Source organism: Manacus vitellinus, unplaced genomic scaffold (genome assembly GCF_001715985.3).
Source record: "Manacus vitellinus isolate BGI_N305 unplaced genomic scaffold, ASM171598v3 scaffold_5_pilon, whole genome shotgun sequence".
Taxonomy (NCBI): domain Eukaryota; kingdom Metazoa; phylum Chordata; class Aves; order Passeriformes; family Pipridae; genus Manacus; species Manacus vitellinus.
In genome coordinates this window covers 36,900,931-36,917,401 of record NW_021940682.1, presented here as the reverse complement: position 1 = coordinate 36,917,401, position 16,471 = coordinate 36,900,931, and the positions used below count along the sequence as shown (strand labels likewise).

The window sequence follows — 16,471 nt, the reverse complement described above, 5'->3', positions numbered from 1 at the left end:
AATATATTTAATAATACATTCCATATCTTTCCCAAAGGAAGCTACCCAGAATAAATGTTCAGAGTATTTGGTGCATGAATTAGAGCCTTTGGTCTGTTTAAAAAAAAACAACAGCAAAACCAAACCAAACAAACCTCCAAAAACTACCAAACAAACTGAGTTGCATATTTGGTGGTGAAGACAGAGGGCAGCTTGCACAAGTGATGAGAGAACTGGATATGGGCTCTATTCCATATTCATATTGGTCAAGCTTAATGCAGCACAGCTTGTGTAAGACGTGGTTTTGAGACTGTGAAGAAAAATGACTGTTAACTGCTTTGGGATCTGACATCAGCAGTTCAGTCTGCCCTGACTGACCCTTGTCCCTCATCAGCTGGCAGGTACTGCTCCCTCTACAGCCCACTAACTTGAGGAATCTTTTGTAAATATGTTGATGATAGTACAACATCAGCCAGTTTATTTCAAGTGTTAGATAACCTCTTAAAATGCTATTTAACACTTTAAAACTTCACTGCTCTCAGATGTTTGTTGTAGACTTTGGCTGGACTCAGAACTGTTGTGGCAGAAGTGGATGAATAGTTTATTGGGAGCATTTCCTGTTCTTCTGCAGGCAGTGTCAGCAGAGTTAGTTTAGAGTGATTGAAGTAACCTGACTGATTTTTTCCCTGAAGCAGAAATGGATTTACTTGGCAGAGGTTTGAGTAGGCTCATTTCCAGGAAAGGTTAGTGCCTTCTGCAATTGCTCCAATAGTTTCTGTACCAATTGTATTCCTGAATCTGGCTTTTTTTTTTCCAGTGGGAAGGATAGAGTATATCAGCATAGTTCTCTGAGCAGCTAGGTGGTGCAATAACCACACTTCTACTTTTTTTTTCTTTTTTTTAATGGTCGAGACAATGTTTTATTTTAGAAAATATTGAAGGCATTTCTTATTTACTAGAAAATTTGCTAACTTCTATTCAAGTTTTCAATCAAACTGTATTTGGATAGAAATTTGAATTTCTGGATTAAATAAAAAGTACCTTAAATATACTGGATATATTAAAAAGTTTTATCTAAACGTGTTCTGGCTTAAAAATTAATTTGTTAAGTTAGATAAGTATGAAGTGTAGTTGATGAAGTTATGGATTGTTTCTCATTGTCAGAGTATTTATTTTCAAAGGCATTTAATGATGCAGAGAGATGCTAAGTAACATCTACTTGTTTGGGGCCATACAGACCTTTGAAGATCTGAAAGTCTGACCGCATCTCTTTCTTTTTTTTCTACATAATTATAAAAGGAAAACCAAGTTTTAGTTTTCTTAATTTGGTTAAATGAAAAACTAAAATGCCTGTATTGATTTGATCACAATTCCTGTGCATTTTCACTTTGAAGTATTGTATTTTTTACCCACACAGACAGTGTCTTTAACCCTTGGAACAGGAGGGAAACTAAATCATTACAGGAATTAATAATGTAACTCACATTTTGAATTCCTGAGTCTTCAAACAGACAGAACTATAAAATTTTTTCACATGTAAGTTTTCTGAATTTCAGGGACTAGAAATGAGGAAGACCTGAGGTGATCTGAGTGTAAGCATTCATATCATTCTGAAAATGACAAGAACAGTGGCCACGCTGTACTGCACCTCCTTAAAATATCTACTACTGTGGGCTCTTCTACTGAAGCTCTTTTTCAAAGAGAGAAAAATAAATGAAAAATGGGGTGGGTTAAGTGGAATTGAATGTTACTTAATAGAAGGGAATATGTGAAGAGAGAGGTTCTTAGAAGGGGGGAGAAAAGAACATAGGAGGAAAAGCAGTTTTAGCCCCCATAATTTCTTCTGTTGCTGGACAGGTTTAAAGCTTCTCATAGTAGTAGACAGAGACTTTAAAAGGTTGAGTATTTAAGAGGTGTCTTAGTAAGTTTTCTTGAAAAGAATCCCAAAGGAACTTCCATTTTTATTCGGTTTGAATTCTAGTAGTAGTGCCATCATCACAGTGAGCTATGATCACCTTAAGGTAGTTCTCAAAGAAGGTGTTGCATGTGGTTTGTTCCTTCTGTCATGGTCTTCCCAGGGGGTTGGATGTTATAAAAAGCACTTAGTGCTTTTTATGCTACTTAAGGATTTACTCTTTTCTCCAGCTGTTGCAAATCATGGCTGCTACATGTGAACAGAAAATACTGAAGATTTATTTTTAATTTTTTGTGTGAAATTTATTTCTGAGAAGGTTTGCTCTTTTGTAGAAGTGAACTCTGTGTCGTGTTAGAAGATTTCACTGACTTGAAGAAGAATGAGAGTCTTAAAATGTGTTCAGAGCTTATGTGACACTGAGGTAGCCTGGTGTCACAATACTGAGTACTTAAAGAAACAGACCAGCACCATATGCTGGTCTTAGCTGGAAACTTAGGAAATGTGTATTTTTCTGTGGAAGTATGCTGTTGTAAATCAGTAGCTAGGTTTTCAAAAACCTGGTTGTTTTAACCAGATATTATACAAGAAGCCAAATGAAAGGGTGAAGAAAGTGTAAGTAACAAATCCAGTCATTATGTGCTGGAATAATACAGAATCATAGAATGGTTTGAGTTTGAAGATAAACAGTCTGTGGCACGCACACACACACACACACATACACACATACACACACCCCCCCACCCTGCCCCCTTGCCATGATCAGGGACATATTTCACTAGATCAAGTTGCTCAAAGCCCTGTCCAACCTGATGACAGCCTTTAGAACTATTCAGAATTTATGCATGGTATAGAAGGCCCTGAGGTAAGAAAGAAAACATCTGGATGATTATCTAGGAAAATGTTTATTTACTTTCTTATGGATTGCTTAATACAGATACGGTGAGACTTTGTTGCTTTCCATAATGAACTTTTTTCAGTCTTAGAAGTCCCTATTGTTTGCCTCTCAAAGAGGTACACAGTATGTTAATTGCAGAGCACTTGTCTTCCCACAAATTCTTTCCATTCAAAATAACTGGCAATACAATAAGCTTTACTGGGTTTATGCAGGATTTGAAAAGGCTGGTCAGTGCACAGTAGAGGATCAGGTTTTATCTCCTCTAAACCACAGACCACAAACAGGGACTGTATACACTCCAGACATTTTATGATACTTAATACTTGAATATTGTTGATACTGCGGTGGGTTTTGTAACCTTTCTATAGAAGAATATAATTTCTCTTCCAGGTATGCTCAACACATTTTTAGTATCTGTATGTCAGATACTATGTAAGCTTAGAGTTTGAATAGTTTTATTATGTATTTCACAACAGCATTCTCACTGAGTAATTTGTTAGATAAAAGTAGAGTTGCTGGTTTATTTTTTTCCTTCTAATATTCAAAAATTCTCTTCCTTTTGCCTCTAAAGCAATTTGCAGTGATTATCTTCAATGCCTGAGATGGGTATTTCCCAACAGGAAATCTGATCTTTGGGCTTTATCTGTATTCATCATGCCTGTTTGTTCTCTTTCTTCTCTCTTTGTATATGTTCTGATGGCTTTACATTACAGTTATAAAAAGAAAAAAGAAAATGCTTCATGATTATTATGTTTCTTGTAATTTTAAAATCCCTTCGGACAGAGTGACACTTCATCTGTTGTTCCGCTTTTCCTCATGGTTTATCAGAATTAGTGTTAAGACAGAGGCCATCTGTGTAGCATTCAGTGTTTCTCTGGTTATATCTATATGAGTGAATTAAGTGTGCCTGAGGCTAATTGACCCAACATGGGTCATGTCCATATTCCTAGCCCCAAAACAGGGTAACTATATCCAAATTTACTTCTGGGAATGGTCCTCTTACAAAGGATAGCTTCTGAACGGTGCCTTTAAATTACCTGAAAGAATGCAAATTGGCCTGGACAGAAGTTGTTTTGGGTGCTTTTCTAACAGTTCAGTGGTACAGGCAGTTCATTTCCATGCACAGGAAAGCTTACAGCTCTGTTGATTTTACTGGTATAGATGTGTAGCCTTTACAACTCTAGACAGCTAAATCAATATGTTACCTCTTTATCATCGTCTCTAAATTTGTACTTAGCTCCATTCTCCGAATGCACCGGGATGCTTTAAGCTGTATAACTGCATATTGTTAGGTGATGAAAAAAATGTAAAGTTAGTCATTATTATTTTAGTTTCAGTCTGAATAGGTTTGTGTTTATTTAAAGCATACAGATATTTTTGAGTGCTTTTATGAAGATCAGATTGCATTCCTTCTTGCAAACTGATTTCTGGTAACATTTCGAGATAAAGAAAGTACTTGCTCCCAAGGCAGCTTTTTCCTCTCCACTTAAAGCTTCAAGAATTAATGTTCCTAGTGTGCAGAATCCCAGCAGGATTCTCTTAATCAGATTTTTTTTATTCCATTGTTACTTTTTTCATTAATATTTGATCCATCTGGTAAAGTGTTCAAGAATTAATTAATTTTCATGGTTTTGTTTGATTTACTGCATAAATAAGGACGTTTAAACTAGTACATTTACTTTAGTTATGTGGTCAGAGTGTGGAATACAGACTAGCAGATTATAAACAGATTTAATTGCTGGAAAAGAATGATTCCTAAGATGAAGGCAGAAAAGCACAGTTGTTAAAATTGCGCAGAAAGTAATGATGAAATTACAGATAGTTACATGAGGTGAAAAAATGGCATGGCAATATATTTTTAATGAAGACTTGCAGATTCAGTAAATTTAAGAAACTTCTAAAAGCATTAGAAATCAGTAAATTCTGTTTTTTTATTATGTGTTTTATGTTTTTTTTCTGGGAACTGTTGAAGAAGACTGAAAGAAGTATTGTGAAAATGTTTACCATGGTGACTAGAGCAATTGCCAAAATATAGAAAAGCCATTCCTAGGCTGCTCTTTTCATGAGAATTAAATCTACAATTACTGTTCTCTTGTATAATACCCTTCTAGTTACCAGTCTTGCTATGTGAACCTATGGGCCCTTCTTGTCACAGTACTGCCAGAATGTAGCAAAGAGTATGGATTAATAAATAGACCAGGGAGAAAGGACCATTTTCCAATAATTAAGATAGTACTTTGACTGTGTATAGTCTGGACTTTCAAGTCTCGTTCTAGAAACAGCTGACATGTTTTGTGTTAAGACTGTTTGAATAACATCCATAAGCAACATTTCTGTTGGCATAGTTATAATGAAATACACAAATATGAGGTGCTACAAATTTTTAATATTTTAAGTTCCAAGAGCATTTTTCTCTTACTACTGCAGTCTAAAAAATGTGTCATGTTCCTAAATTTCACAAACACACAAGATAAGTATTTGCAGTTGAAAAGAAGTACGTAAGTCTTTGCAGATGAAACAGATTCCAGTTTAGCAATGTGTAAGTGTGCAATTGTATGTGATGTGCAGCCATTCACATGTTCTGCTATTTGCTAGATTATGCCTTTATAGGATAAATTTATTCTACATAGCCAAGGCAAGGTAAGTGACTATTACCATCTGTGATAGTGTAGAGATCTGTGTTATTTATAATGGTTTGAGAGAAACTCAAAGAACTGGGAGTTATTGGTGGGATAAATCCTTTTCAGGGCATTATTGTTGTGTAAATAACTTTTTTGTGTAGTGGTTAGCAGGCAGAAAATTTAAGAATTTGCTTCTTGCATGCAAAACCCCCCTGTCAAGTTTCTCTGAAAACTGTAATGAAGTCTCTGAAAGTTCAAAAGAAAACAGTTCTTGTGCAAAAAATATCAGCCCTCTCTATCTACGTTTGATAGTGGAACTGTGAACTAAAAAAAATAGGGAATCACTTCCTTAAATTTATGTACTAGAAGGCCACTTTGCATCCTGAGTTTGGGGAAAAAAACTAAGACTGAATTGCCATAAAAAACTTCGATGAGAACAGCTCTTCATTCTGTGCTCTGTTAGAATGTCGTGATGCTCTAACAAGCGTTGTTTCTTCCTCCACTTTCTTCTGTGCTACCTGAACACAAAAAAAAAAAAGGGAGCAAAAGTCTTTATCTGATTTAAATTTCAGAATAGTTAAATAGTAGACAAGAGATGTGATAGGCAAATGGAGCTATACTTGTTTAGAATGCATATAGTTAATGAAATGTTTGTAGGTTACATAGCTTTATATAGTCAGCCAGTTTAACAGCTACTCATGTTTACCTTTCTGAAAGTTACACAACTTTGTATGCAATGTACATTAAATGTGTACCTGTGTATTTGCTTTAAAATGTCTTTGTATTTGTAGTTGCTTGTCTCAGGAAATACTTCTGGAACACTTGGTTGTTTATCTGTGGTGTTCAAAGACTATAATATGTTTCATGTGCTTTTGCTTTTTTCTAATCTTGTGAGTAACTAATAGATTTTTAGCTTTGATATTTGACAAAAGGTGAGCCACTATTTTTTAATGGAAGTCCCAGCTTTAAAATGTGCTTGAAATTACCATTGTGTGGGAATGGTATCTTTGCATTCTGTGGGTTTTTTGAAGTAAATATGTATTTTACATATATATATATATATATATATATACACACACATATTTTAAAATATTTCCATGTTAAATACACTTATTAGATAAATACTGTCAAAACATCACCTAGTCCTAGGTTATGTTTGTGAAAGAATGCACATAAACAAATGATTTTTATTTTAGTATTTACCTGTCTTGGTCACCTAAATAGTGTTCACTGAATGCAACTTTTTGTATTCTGTGCAGACTCTGTTTTACAAGACTGTGTATAACTAATGCTATGTCAGAAGCTGTATTTAGTTAAAAGTATTACTATTACTGTATCACAATATGTCTTACTGTGCAGAGACATTCATTTGTATTGCTACCAGCTTTGCAGTGGATACAGAAATACTTAAAATTGTTGTAGAGGCTTTCATAAGGTGGTGGTATTTGGGGTTTTGGTGGCAGTCTGAAATAAAATGTCTGGTGTGGGTGGTAGTATGTTGTTGTGACTTGCTATAGACAAACCACACAATGCTTAGTTATAATTTCCTGCACGTGCCTACAGGGGTTCCTAACTTGTGGTACTGTTTGTATTAGTGCTTCTTTACCATTCAGATACTCGTGTTCAGGCATTGTAGGGAAATCTAGGTGGTACTGCAGATTATTTCTTAATATAGAGTAACTTTGGGTTTTTTCAAGAATTTGTGAGAATGTTACGGAGAAAGTAGCAAATATGGAGTGTTCTGATGTTTTGCTTGAAGAGAGGAAGTCAGACTGCAGTTACACTTCAGATGTCATCCTAAATGGCAGCAGAATGACTGTATTAGTAAGAGGAATGCATCTGGGAATTGCCTTTGTTGCAAAGTTAATTCCCAGATTTATTCTGGAGAATTAGTACTGGTAATAATGGTATAGCTCAGATATTCGTGGATGTGAAGCCCATTTGGTCTGATGAAACAGCTACTGAAGCAGTAAGAGGTAATGCTGGTTTTGGCAAGTAGTGAGAAGGCAGTAGAGGAGTTAGTCCTGTAATGTAACTGTGAATCCACAGCTGTGGATCACAAGTGGATTCAGTTTAAATGAAATTTAAAAAATAAATGAATACAAGCTTATATAGCAGTTTATTTATCCTGAATCTGTTGGAGTTCCTTGTAGTACAGTTTCTTCAGAGGCTGATGTCATCAGCATCAACCCCAGCCACCTCAGTCTTTTGAAGTTGTGCTCCAGCATAAGCACTTTAGTTGGCTGGCATATGTCTTTTATTATTTCCTTTCTAAGCTGGAGCATCATTAGTATGAAAGCATAAAATATTATCTTCATTTCTTTCCTCTTGGTGTTCCTATATATATTAAGAAAGTATTCTCAGTGACCTTACAGTGATTTTGCGTCTCTTTCTTCTTGTAATGTCTAACAAAGTGAAACTCGTAGGATTGCAGATACTCATAAATTTTAGACTTCTTCTGAAAATAAATAATTTATCTTACCTTAACAAAGATTCAGAATTTAATGAAGGCATGTATTTGATTTTTCCCTGTTTGCAAAGGCTTTTTGGGTAGGATAAGAATTTTTTTACTGAATTTCAAGCAAACTGCAAATTGGACCATCTATCATGTAGCCTCACATAATCTGTGTTACAAAATTTTAACCCATTTAAATTCCAGTGAGTGCAATTGTAGCTTGTATGTGGATATGTTAAAAGGGCTTGGACTGAGTTTACTCTGCACAGGGCCTTCTGAGTTTGCTCACAATTTTCCTAAAGTGTGACAGAATGTTGTCAGGGTGGAGGCTGGATGGTGGAATCCCTGGTCTGGTGTATATGGTCTGATGGGCCTGCATGGGAGCTGATTCCAAGCAGGCCAGCTCAGGCTGGCAAGACAGTACTCTGGGTGCACGTTGTGGAACATTCGGCCAGGTGCTTGAAAAGCACAACTGTGGGAGTTTCGTACTGATCTGGCTCGCTGGCCAAGTACAGCATTGAGAGTCTTGATTTGGCAGCCTGTCCTATTAGGTGGTCACAATAAAGCAGAAATCAAACAAATAATGCTGAGTGTCACATGTGGAGTGTTTCATTGGAAGCCTTATGTGAGATAGGCAGTTTCTGAGTTAGACAAGGTGAATATGGAAACCACAAACATTGTTTTTGAAGGATTCAGCTGCAAATATCAGTTCTGACAATTGTATGTAACTGTTGTACTGGAATTTGTGGTGCCCTCAGGGCCAGGGGGAAAAAAAGCCCTGAAAAGATTGCTGATGACACTGGGAAAACCCTCAAGTAGTGAAATCAAGTTTGAGGCAGTTTGTTGGTGTACGCTAAAAGTTTGAGCAGAACCTTGGAGTGGATTGTTGTATTGGTATTTCCAGAAACTATTTAGGATAACTCTTGGGACAGGGTTTTAATAAGTTAACATCTATGAGATGAGTAAAGAAGTTGGACGTTGCTTGGGGAAGCTGCAGGTGCAACTTCGTGAAGTTCTAAGCAGGAGTTTCATTGCAGAGTGTGGCACCAGTCTCCACTGTGTGCACCAGCAGCAACAGCAGAGTCAAGTATAAGTGCTTTGGCCCTGCTGAGAAACAGCCTTCTCTGGGATTGAAATACTGCCTGCTCTTATGCTTCATAAATGGATCAGATTTTCAAGTAACTGTACCAGGCATAGATTCAGATATAGGACTGTAATGGATTGTCTGATAAAGATGTTATCTTTTAAAAAGGTTGCAGCTTTCGATTGGCATCACAAGTTCCTGAGTTGTCATGAGTTCCTTAGTCCTTGAGATCGGGGAAAGAGTCAGGTTGAATTAGGGGCAAAGAAGGGGCCATATGCAACGATTCTCACTTAAGGTGGCACAAACTGGAATATTCAATAGTGTGAAATCCTTATTACAATAGGGATTTTGTCTCATGACTATCTAGAATGTTAATAGGATTGCAAAGAGGGAGAGGGAATGCAAGGGAATGAGCAGGAAGAGCCTATCTGTCTCGCATTGTAGCAGGTGTTCAGGCTAACAGAACTGGTGCAAGGTCATGTTGTCAGTCCCTACTGGTAATGCTGCCAGAAAGACAGTTTCAAGAAAGGTGAGGTGGAGAGCTGTGGTAGAAATGGCACCTGCTTGTTTTTCAGCTGAATACAAAGATGAGGGAACCGATAGCTGGACTGTGATGGTTGCACCGTTTTGCACCGTTTTGCCAGGCACTGGCTTAGTACATATTTGTTAAGTTTATGGTGTCCTGGTATAGGGAGCCAAAATACCCAAATGAGCCAGATGTTTTATACTGTTACATAAAACAGTTTGTGGTATACTCTAAGCCCATTCAGGGCTACTGTTGATAGTAATTTTACATGCCCCTAGATGTACTTAGTGTAGACTTCATTTTATTAGCATTTTTTCCCAAATGTCTGAAAACAAGCCTGGAAATAACTTGGCTGTCTTGCTACTTAAGTAAGTATTTTTCATGGGCAAAAATATTATTCATCTTCATAGAACTTTCTCACAGACTTGAATGGAACAAAGTGACTTATTGAAGTTCTGTCAGAGGAACAGAATGGGTAATATGTTAATTTGATTTTCAAAGGTATATGATCTTTTGATTTCCAAATCGAGAGATCCTTAAAGTAACCAAGTTTTCAGAAAGCATTAAAATCACTTTCCCTTGAAAAAGAGCCAGCTTGCACATGTCTGTCTGTGGTTACCTGTATATTTTCCAATTTTGCAATACTTTGCATATAATTTAATTCTAGCTATTAACCAGATTTGTGTGAGTTTCGTTAGTTTTGGGGAGTGGTGGTAGTGATGTTTCTGTTTGGGGGGTGTGTGGGTTTTTTTAATTTATTTATTGTTCCATTTATTTATTTATTTTGTTTATTTTAAGTTAAGTCTCTTGGATCAGAGGCGTAATCCAAGTTGAAAGGCCAGGAGTGGCTGTAAATTGCTACTGAGTTTCATTCATTTCAGTTTCTTGAATATTTTGCATCTTGTGTGCACTGGATAACACCAGTTCAGGATGACGTGCTAACAGTGTGGAGCACCTTTCTACATGTGCACAGAAGGCAGTTTTCCTCGTTACTCCATTTCCACCAAGGCTTCAGCATAGTACTTAAGTGGACTTTTTTTAAAGACATCTTTGAAACTTCCATATCCCATGTACACAGCTTGCTTCATTAGTAATTTCATTCTGGTTCCTCATTTAGTTAGTTGCTTTAATTCTTTTTTGTGCAGATTAGCTATATCTTTCTCTATTGGGACCTAGTTGTTCAGTTGGCACTGAAATTAAAAGAGAAGATTAGAGGACAGAGATCTGCGTCATTGATGTATACCACCTGTGACTTTGCGAAATTAAGGAAGCATTTTGAATTCCTAAAAACCTTTTTCTGTGTTCAAAGTATATGTTTCTAGCCTGTAACTACAGATCTGAGTTGTTTTGAAACATGAGATTAGCCTTTTGTAACTCATTTTAATGTATGAGCATTTGCACAACTGTTTTTCAGTAATAGAAAAGTCCTATTTGTTATTTTTAAATTTCTTGTATATTTAAAGCAAGACCTGTGTTTATGCTGAACTGTTCTGCTGTTTGCATAGTAGCTGTTTGCCAGACTGGTAAGATCAGAATTTAGTAAAACAAGTAAAGCTCCTGTACAAGCTAATTTGCGACGCTCCTTCTCTATGCTAAAATTCCAGGTCATGCATTTTCTCTGTTGGAAACGAAAGGAGGGTTTGGAGGATTGAGGTCTGTAGAGCTATCTGTAAACAGTTGGTACTTATGTAGCATAAGGAATCATACTGAACAGTCTATTATGGTCTGGGTATTATGGTTGAAATTCAGTATTACAGTGCTGCTAAACTCAATGGATTGAGAAATAGTGAAACGTCCTCCGTCTCTAGTAGCAGTATCTTAAAGGTAACAAAGTGTTGTATTAGAGGTGGGGAAGGTATTTCTGTCATTTGATTTTGTTCTGGGGTTGCGTTTTTCTTGGGGTGGAGAAGACAGGGTTTAGCATTTGTAAATTATGCTTTGGGATTATTGAGGGCTTATTTTGTTTTGTTCGTGGGTTTTTTCCTTAGCAAACTTGATAGTTTGGGGTGAGATAGGAAAAGAGGATTGTTGTTTGAAGAAGCGGAACCTCAGTAAGTTGAATAGCAACAAAAAGAGCTCAGAGTTTAGGGAAGTCCTTGTTTAGGCATAGGGAAAAACTAAATCAGCACTAAAGGTTAATTTGAATCCTAGTTTCCTATGAAATGCTTAATAAGACATTAGTGAGTACTGTGTGACAATTGTCAACACCATTTTAGTTTGCAAATGTTTTTCAGAGCAGAAAAAGGAAAACAGATTTTTGAACTTTTGGATTTTCTGTGTGTGGCAGAACTGTTTTAACACATTTTAATAAAGTAGGTATTAACAGAGGAGTATATCTAGGATATTCATGTTGTTCGGCTCTGCTGGGCCATGGCTTTAATAAAAAGCATAAGGTTAAGTATTTGCATTTTAAAGTACGGAACAGCATGGATTGTTTTATGGTGTATATTGCCTTTTATTTTTTTATTTTAATGCTTAAATAGCTGCTCAGTCTTGGTAGAATGGACAAGTCCAGAATAATTTGCAACCTATGTTTTTGAGTATCATATGTTTCTGTATAGGCATTTTTACTTCATCTTATTAAATGTTTTTATGAAATCTTATGTTCAATAATGAAAGTGTTTTGTGCTGCTTAAGCTTTGAATCAGACCAGTATGAGAAAATTAGCTCTGGCCCTGGCCCTTCTGAAGTCCCATTAGACGAGCTACAGCAGTGTAGAAATGGTACATGCACTATCCTCAGCTGTGTATACCTCCTTTTCCCCTGCATCAGCTCTAGTATTCATCTGACCCCATTTCAGTTTGAAAAATCACTGCAAAGCTGTTGTAGAATCCTCTTAGTTTGTGAAATGAGCTTTCTGAAGAGTGAGTGACTGGACAGTCAGAAGGAGGGAAGGTCAGGCTGCCTCTAAGGTAGTCCTTTAGATCTTGGCCATAAACACACAAACTGTTAAAATCGATTAGATTACAGATTTGATTAATCTGGTTTAGGACTTTGAAGGCTTATCTTTTCCTTAATGTGTCTTTTCCTCAATTTCAGCAGCTTTTGGGGATCTCATAGGAGTACAAAATGAAGAATGTGTTTGTGCGTGTGTAGGAAAGAATAGCTTCAGGGGTTTAGGTTTCTTTTTTCACTTGGTATTAGAAGTTAGACTAGTTTTGTGAAATCATCATTTCATCATTGGTCACCTCAATTAGTACAAACTCACGTCAACCATGATGACTGTGATGACAGATTCAGTAATTTATTGAACTGTTTGAAAGCCAACAGACAAATGCTGGTAGCAGATAGAAGACGGGACTTTTGCAGTGAGCAGAGTTTAACTGAATATATTTTAGTTGTTCCCATAGTTCATTTTGCACCAGGGTAAATCAGAAGTATTGTGGTCCTACATACTACATCTGTTCATACTACTTACTCACACATATAGTTCAGGATCCTGCACAAGTGTGTTCTCTTTCAAGATTTTAGAGTCTGCTGTTAAATTTATCTTAAAATACTGATCACAAATGCATACAGGTGGGAGTTCAGCCTGGCAGAATACATAAGCCACTGTATTTTTTCAGTTGATAGTCACTACAGTATTTTCTGCACTCAGAAGGATCAGAGTAGGGGAGAGATACTGGCCAGCATGTAGCTGTTCATAGTTCAGAACAATGAGCCCTAAATAAATGCTTCTGTCAGTGAAAGAATAAAATATTTTCTAAGTGATTTAAAACCACGGATTTCTAGCTTTCACAATCAGAGATGAATGTTTTGTCCAGGAAACCTTGTTTGTATAGCTGTACTCGAGTGTCTGCACCAGTCCAGATACACTTTAGAGTCATGGGACACATAAGGTTGCATAGTAAATTATTTACCAGGCATACATGTTTTAAATGTAGACTTGAATGTTTGTCTATGCTACTATAGTTTCATACTTTTAAAAATATTTTTATCAGTTATATTCCACAGTGTGTGTATTTCTCTCTTCACTACTTTTAAATTGCTTAATCCCTTACTATATTTAATATTAATCTCCCATGTAGAGTTTGAGCATGGTTCTGAATTGAGCTCTGATATGCTCTCCAGAGTGTGTATGTATAACACATACAGATTTGTATTAAAAACCCTTACTTATTTTGTTGTGGGTTTTTTGTAAGTTATTCTGAAATGTTAAGTTCTCAGATAAATGACAATATGGAAAATGGAATTTGTCACATCTAATCTTTTTGTGTGTATATGTGATTACCATATCCTGTGATGGATTAATTTATGGAATGCTTAACAGTTAATTGATATTGGAAGGAAATTATTTTTTTTTCTTTTAAATAGAGCTTGAATAGCTGAAAGCAAATAATAAGGTAGAATAAATCTATGGTGGTACTTCTCTGAAAAAAATGGAAGAGGAAATAAATTAATAAAACAGTTACGTAAATACTTAAGTCAGACTCTCTAAATGACCTTTTGAATGCAACGAAAAAATATTTAATTTACAGGGAGGTGTGCTGTTTTATTTTTAATTTTCACCTTTGGAGTAGTGCCTTTGATTATATGCTGAGAATCACCTTTTGCTGTATAGAAGCTACAGATTGTATTTGCTTTTAATTTTTGGATATAAGATGTAAGCTAGAGGAAAGAAGTAGGCTAAAAGGGTAAGGAAATGTAGTGGAAGATCAAAATTAGGGTTTAGATTTTAGGACAGGCTTGACTTTAAATAAATTAAAAACAATTTTACAGGGTTTTACTTTTTCGGCATATTTTAAATTGGAACCTGACTCATGTAAATGAGATTTTTCAGTTTAAAAATAAAACCCAACCATATTTAAATGTATTTTTTTAAATCCCTAGAAGCAAATGATTATGCAGAGAAGATTTTTGCTGACTGCTTAACTCACTCAAGAGTTTACGTAATAAGAAGGGCACTATGGCAGTGGTTCACATAACAATGACATATGTAGTCCTTTGAATATCCTAAACCTTAGTCAGACATGAATCAGTTGTATTTGCTAACATTTTAAAGGTATGGTTATGTCACTGATGTCTCATTTCATGAAATAATTACTGATTTAATGCACGTGGAACATTCCTCAGAGGTCAGTGGAAATACTGTTTTCTTAAAATCTTTCTGATTCACCATGAGTTAACGACATCAGTGTCTACTGACAAAAATTATGCCAAAAGCTTGTTTTCTCCTCATATATTAAATATTTTTAGCATATACAAAGAGAAAGATAAATGTTTTAAAGTAGTACCTGATTATACATTATTTTTATTTCATTGACTTGGTATTGTCATTTTTCAGCACAGTTAAACTTTGTAAGTTTAGGCAGGTCTGATCTTGACTTAATTTCATGAACGGTTTTGTAACTACGAATCAGTGTGAAATTAAGGCTACAGTGAGCCTTTTAAATTGACTTTATGGTACAAAGTTCTGAAAGTTAATAGTTTTTAATGCCAAAATAACTGTTCACTGAGATATTTAATTTACCAAGCTGGTTGACTGTTTACATTTGCTGTACATAACTTCTGTGCTTGCAGTCCATTCTTTGTACAGTATATCAGCATTTTTTTCCCTAAGGGATTCAGAGGGATTTCCAGTAGTTATTAGCTGCAGCCATGACTCACAGCTTCTATCTTGAATTGCTGCCCTTGGTATTGCTGAATTCTGTTACTCTTGTGTAGTTGTTAGGACTTGGTATACTGTTTCTCCTTAGGCAAGGTAAAAAGAAATAAATATTTTTCTGGACTTGACCCCAGTATATGTTTTGCTAAACCTATACAGGGTACATTTTATGATTCTTTCATCTGCAGAGTTATCTTGGGTAGCAAAAGCAGAAGCTGATTTTGGGAAAAATGGACTTAGTCACAAGCAGGCTCAATAGGTTGCAATTTATCTAGGTGCCATTGAAAAATTTGAAGAAATTTAATGTCTAAATCAGTATTTCCACATATCTACATTTTCTGTGTCACATGTTGTCAGTCTGACTCAGATTCTGTTTTTTACCACTTTGACTATTTTTTCCAGTAAATTCCCTGTTTCTACAGTTGATTTCCTTTGGCAGTTCAGCTCTTGGGGTGAAGGATTTACTCCTACTGTATATATACGAAACACTTTTTTTTTTATAATTCTATTCCAGATATCTAGAAAAGTATGAAAAAGTCCATCATTTTGGGGAGGAGGATGATGAGGTACAGCCAGGCAATCCAAAGCCACAACTTCCTATTGGTGCAATTCCAACTTCTTATAACTACCAGCAACACAGTGTGTCAGGTAAATATTTGATGTTAAAAGTGCTGTTTCTTTAATGTGTGTGCATATATACATATGTAGATATATATGTATATGTGTGTGTGTATATATATATTTCAACAAGCTACAGAAGTAGCGTATAGATAAATTTAGAATATTACTAAAACTGTCAAATCTGTAGGACACTCAAATGATTAATTTAATAGACTTAAAAACCTTTCCACTGTTAACCACAACAAAATAAATATGAAAATCCATAAACTATTACAAATGTTCTCCTTTTTAATTAGCAGGGCTGCATAGTTACTTGTCTTACAAAAAATTTACCTTGAAAATTTGCACAGTGTTTTTCTGTCAGTCTGTCATGTCTTTACAGAATTGAATACTTGAACCGAGCTAACAATTAGTTAAGCTCTAAATCAGAAGCTGGTGGGCTCTGTGGAATGGGTGTGCAATTCGTTGCATACAAATTGACTCCAAATTGTATTACAATTCTATTCTGCTTTAATTAAAACCTGTGTTTTCAAAGCTTTTCTTTGGGAGAACATGCTGCAGTATTGTGTTCTGGAAATGATGATGGAATTAATATATAACTAGAAAGGTACACAACAAAGTAGAGTGTGTGTCCACATTTTGGCCTAAGACTAATTGAAAAAATTGTACATTGAATACTGTAAAAATTTGTTAAAAACCACAATACTTTATTTATAAACTTCTAAAAAAGTTTTATTCATAGTAGTATTGCTTAATGTATTATCTCAGTG

General features: G+C 35.6%; 1 protein-coding gene across 1 annotated transcript in view; it reads left to right on the top strand.

Moving 5' to 3' along the window:
* The window catches only part of ARID2 (AT-rich interaction domain 2), a 102,640-nt gene that overhangs the window by 40,981 nt on the left and 45,188 nt on the right, over positions 1-16,471 (top strand). The window contains exon 4 of the mRNA XM_018080594.3: positions 15,595-15,728. Within this exon, the coding sequence (XP_017936083.1) occupies positions 15,595-15,728 (134 nt within the window). The remainder of the gene's footprint in view (positions 1-15,594; positions 15,729-16,471) is intronic.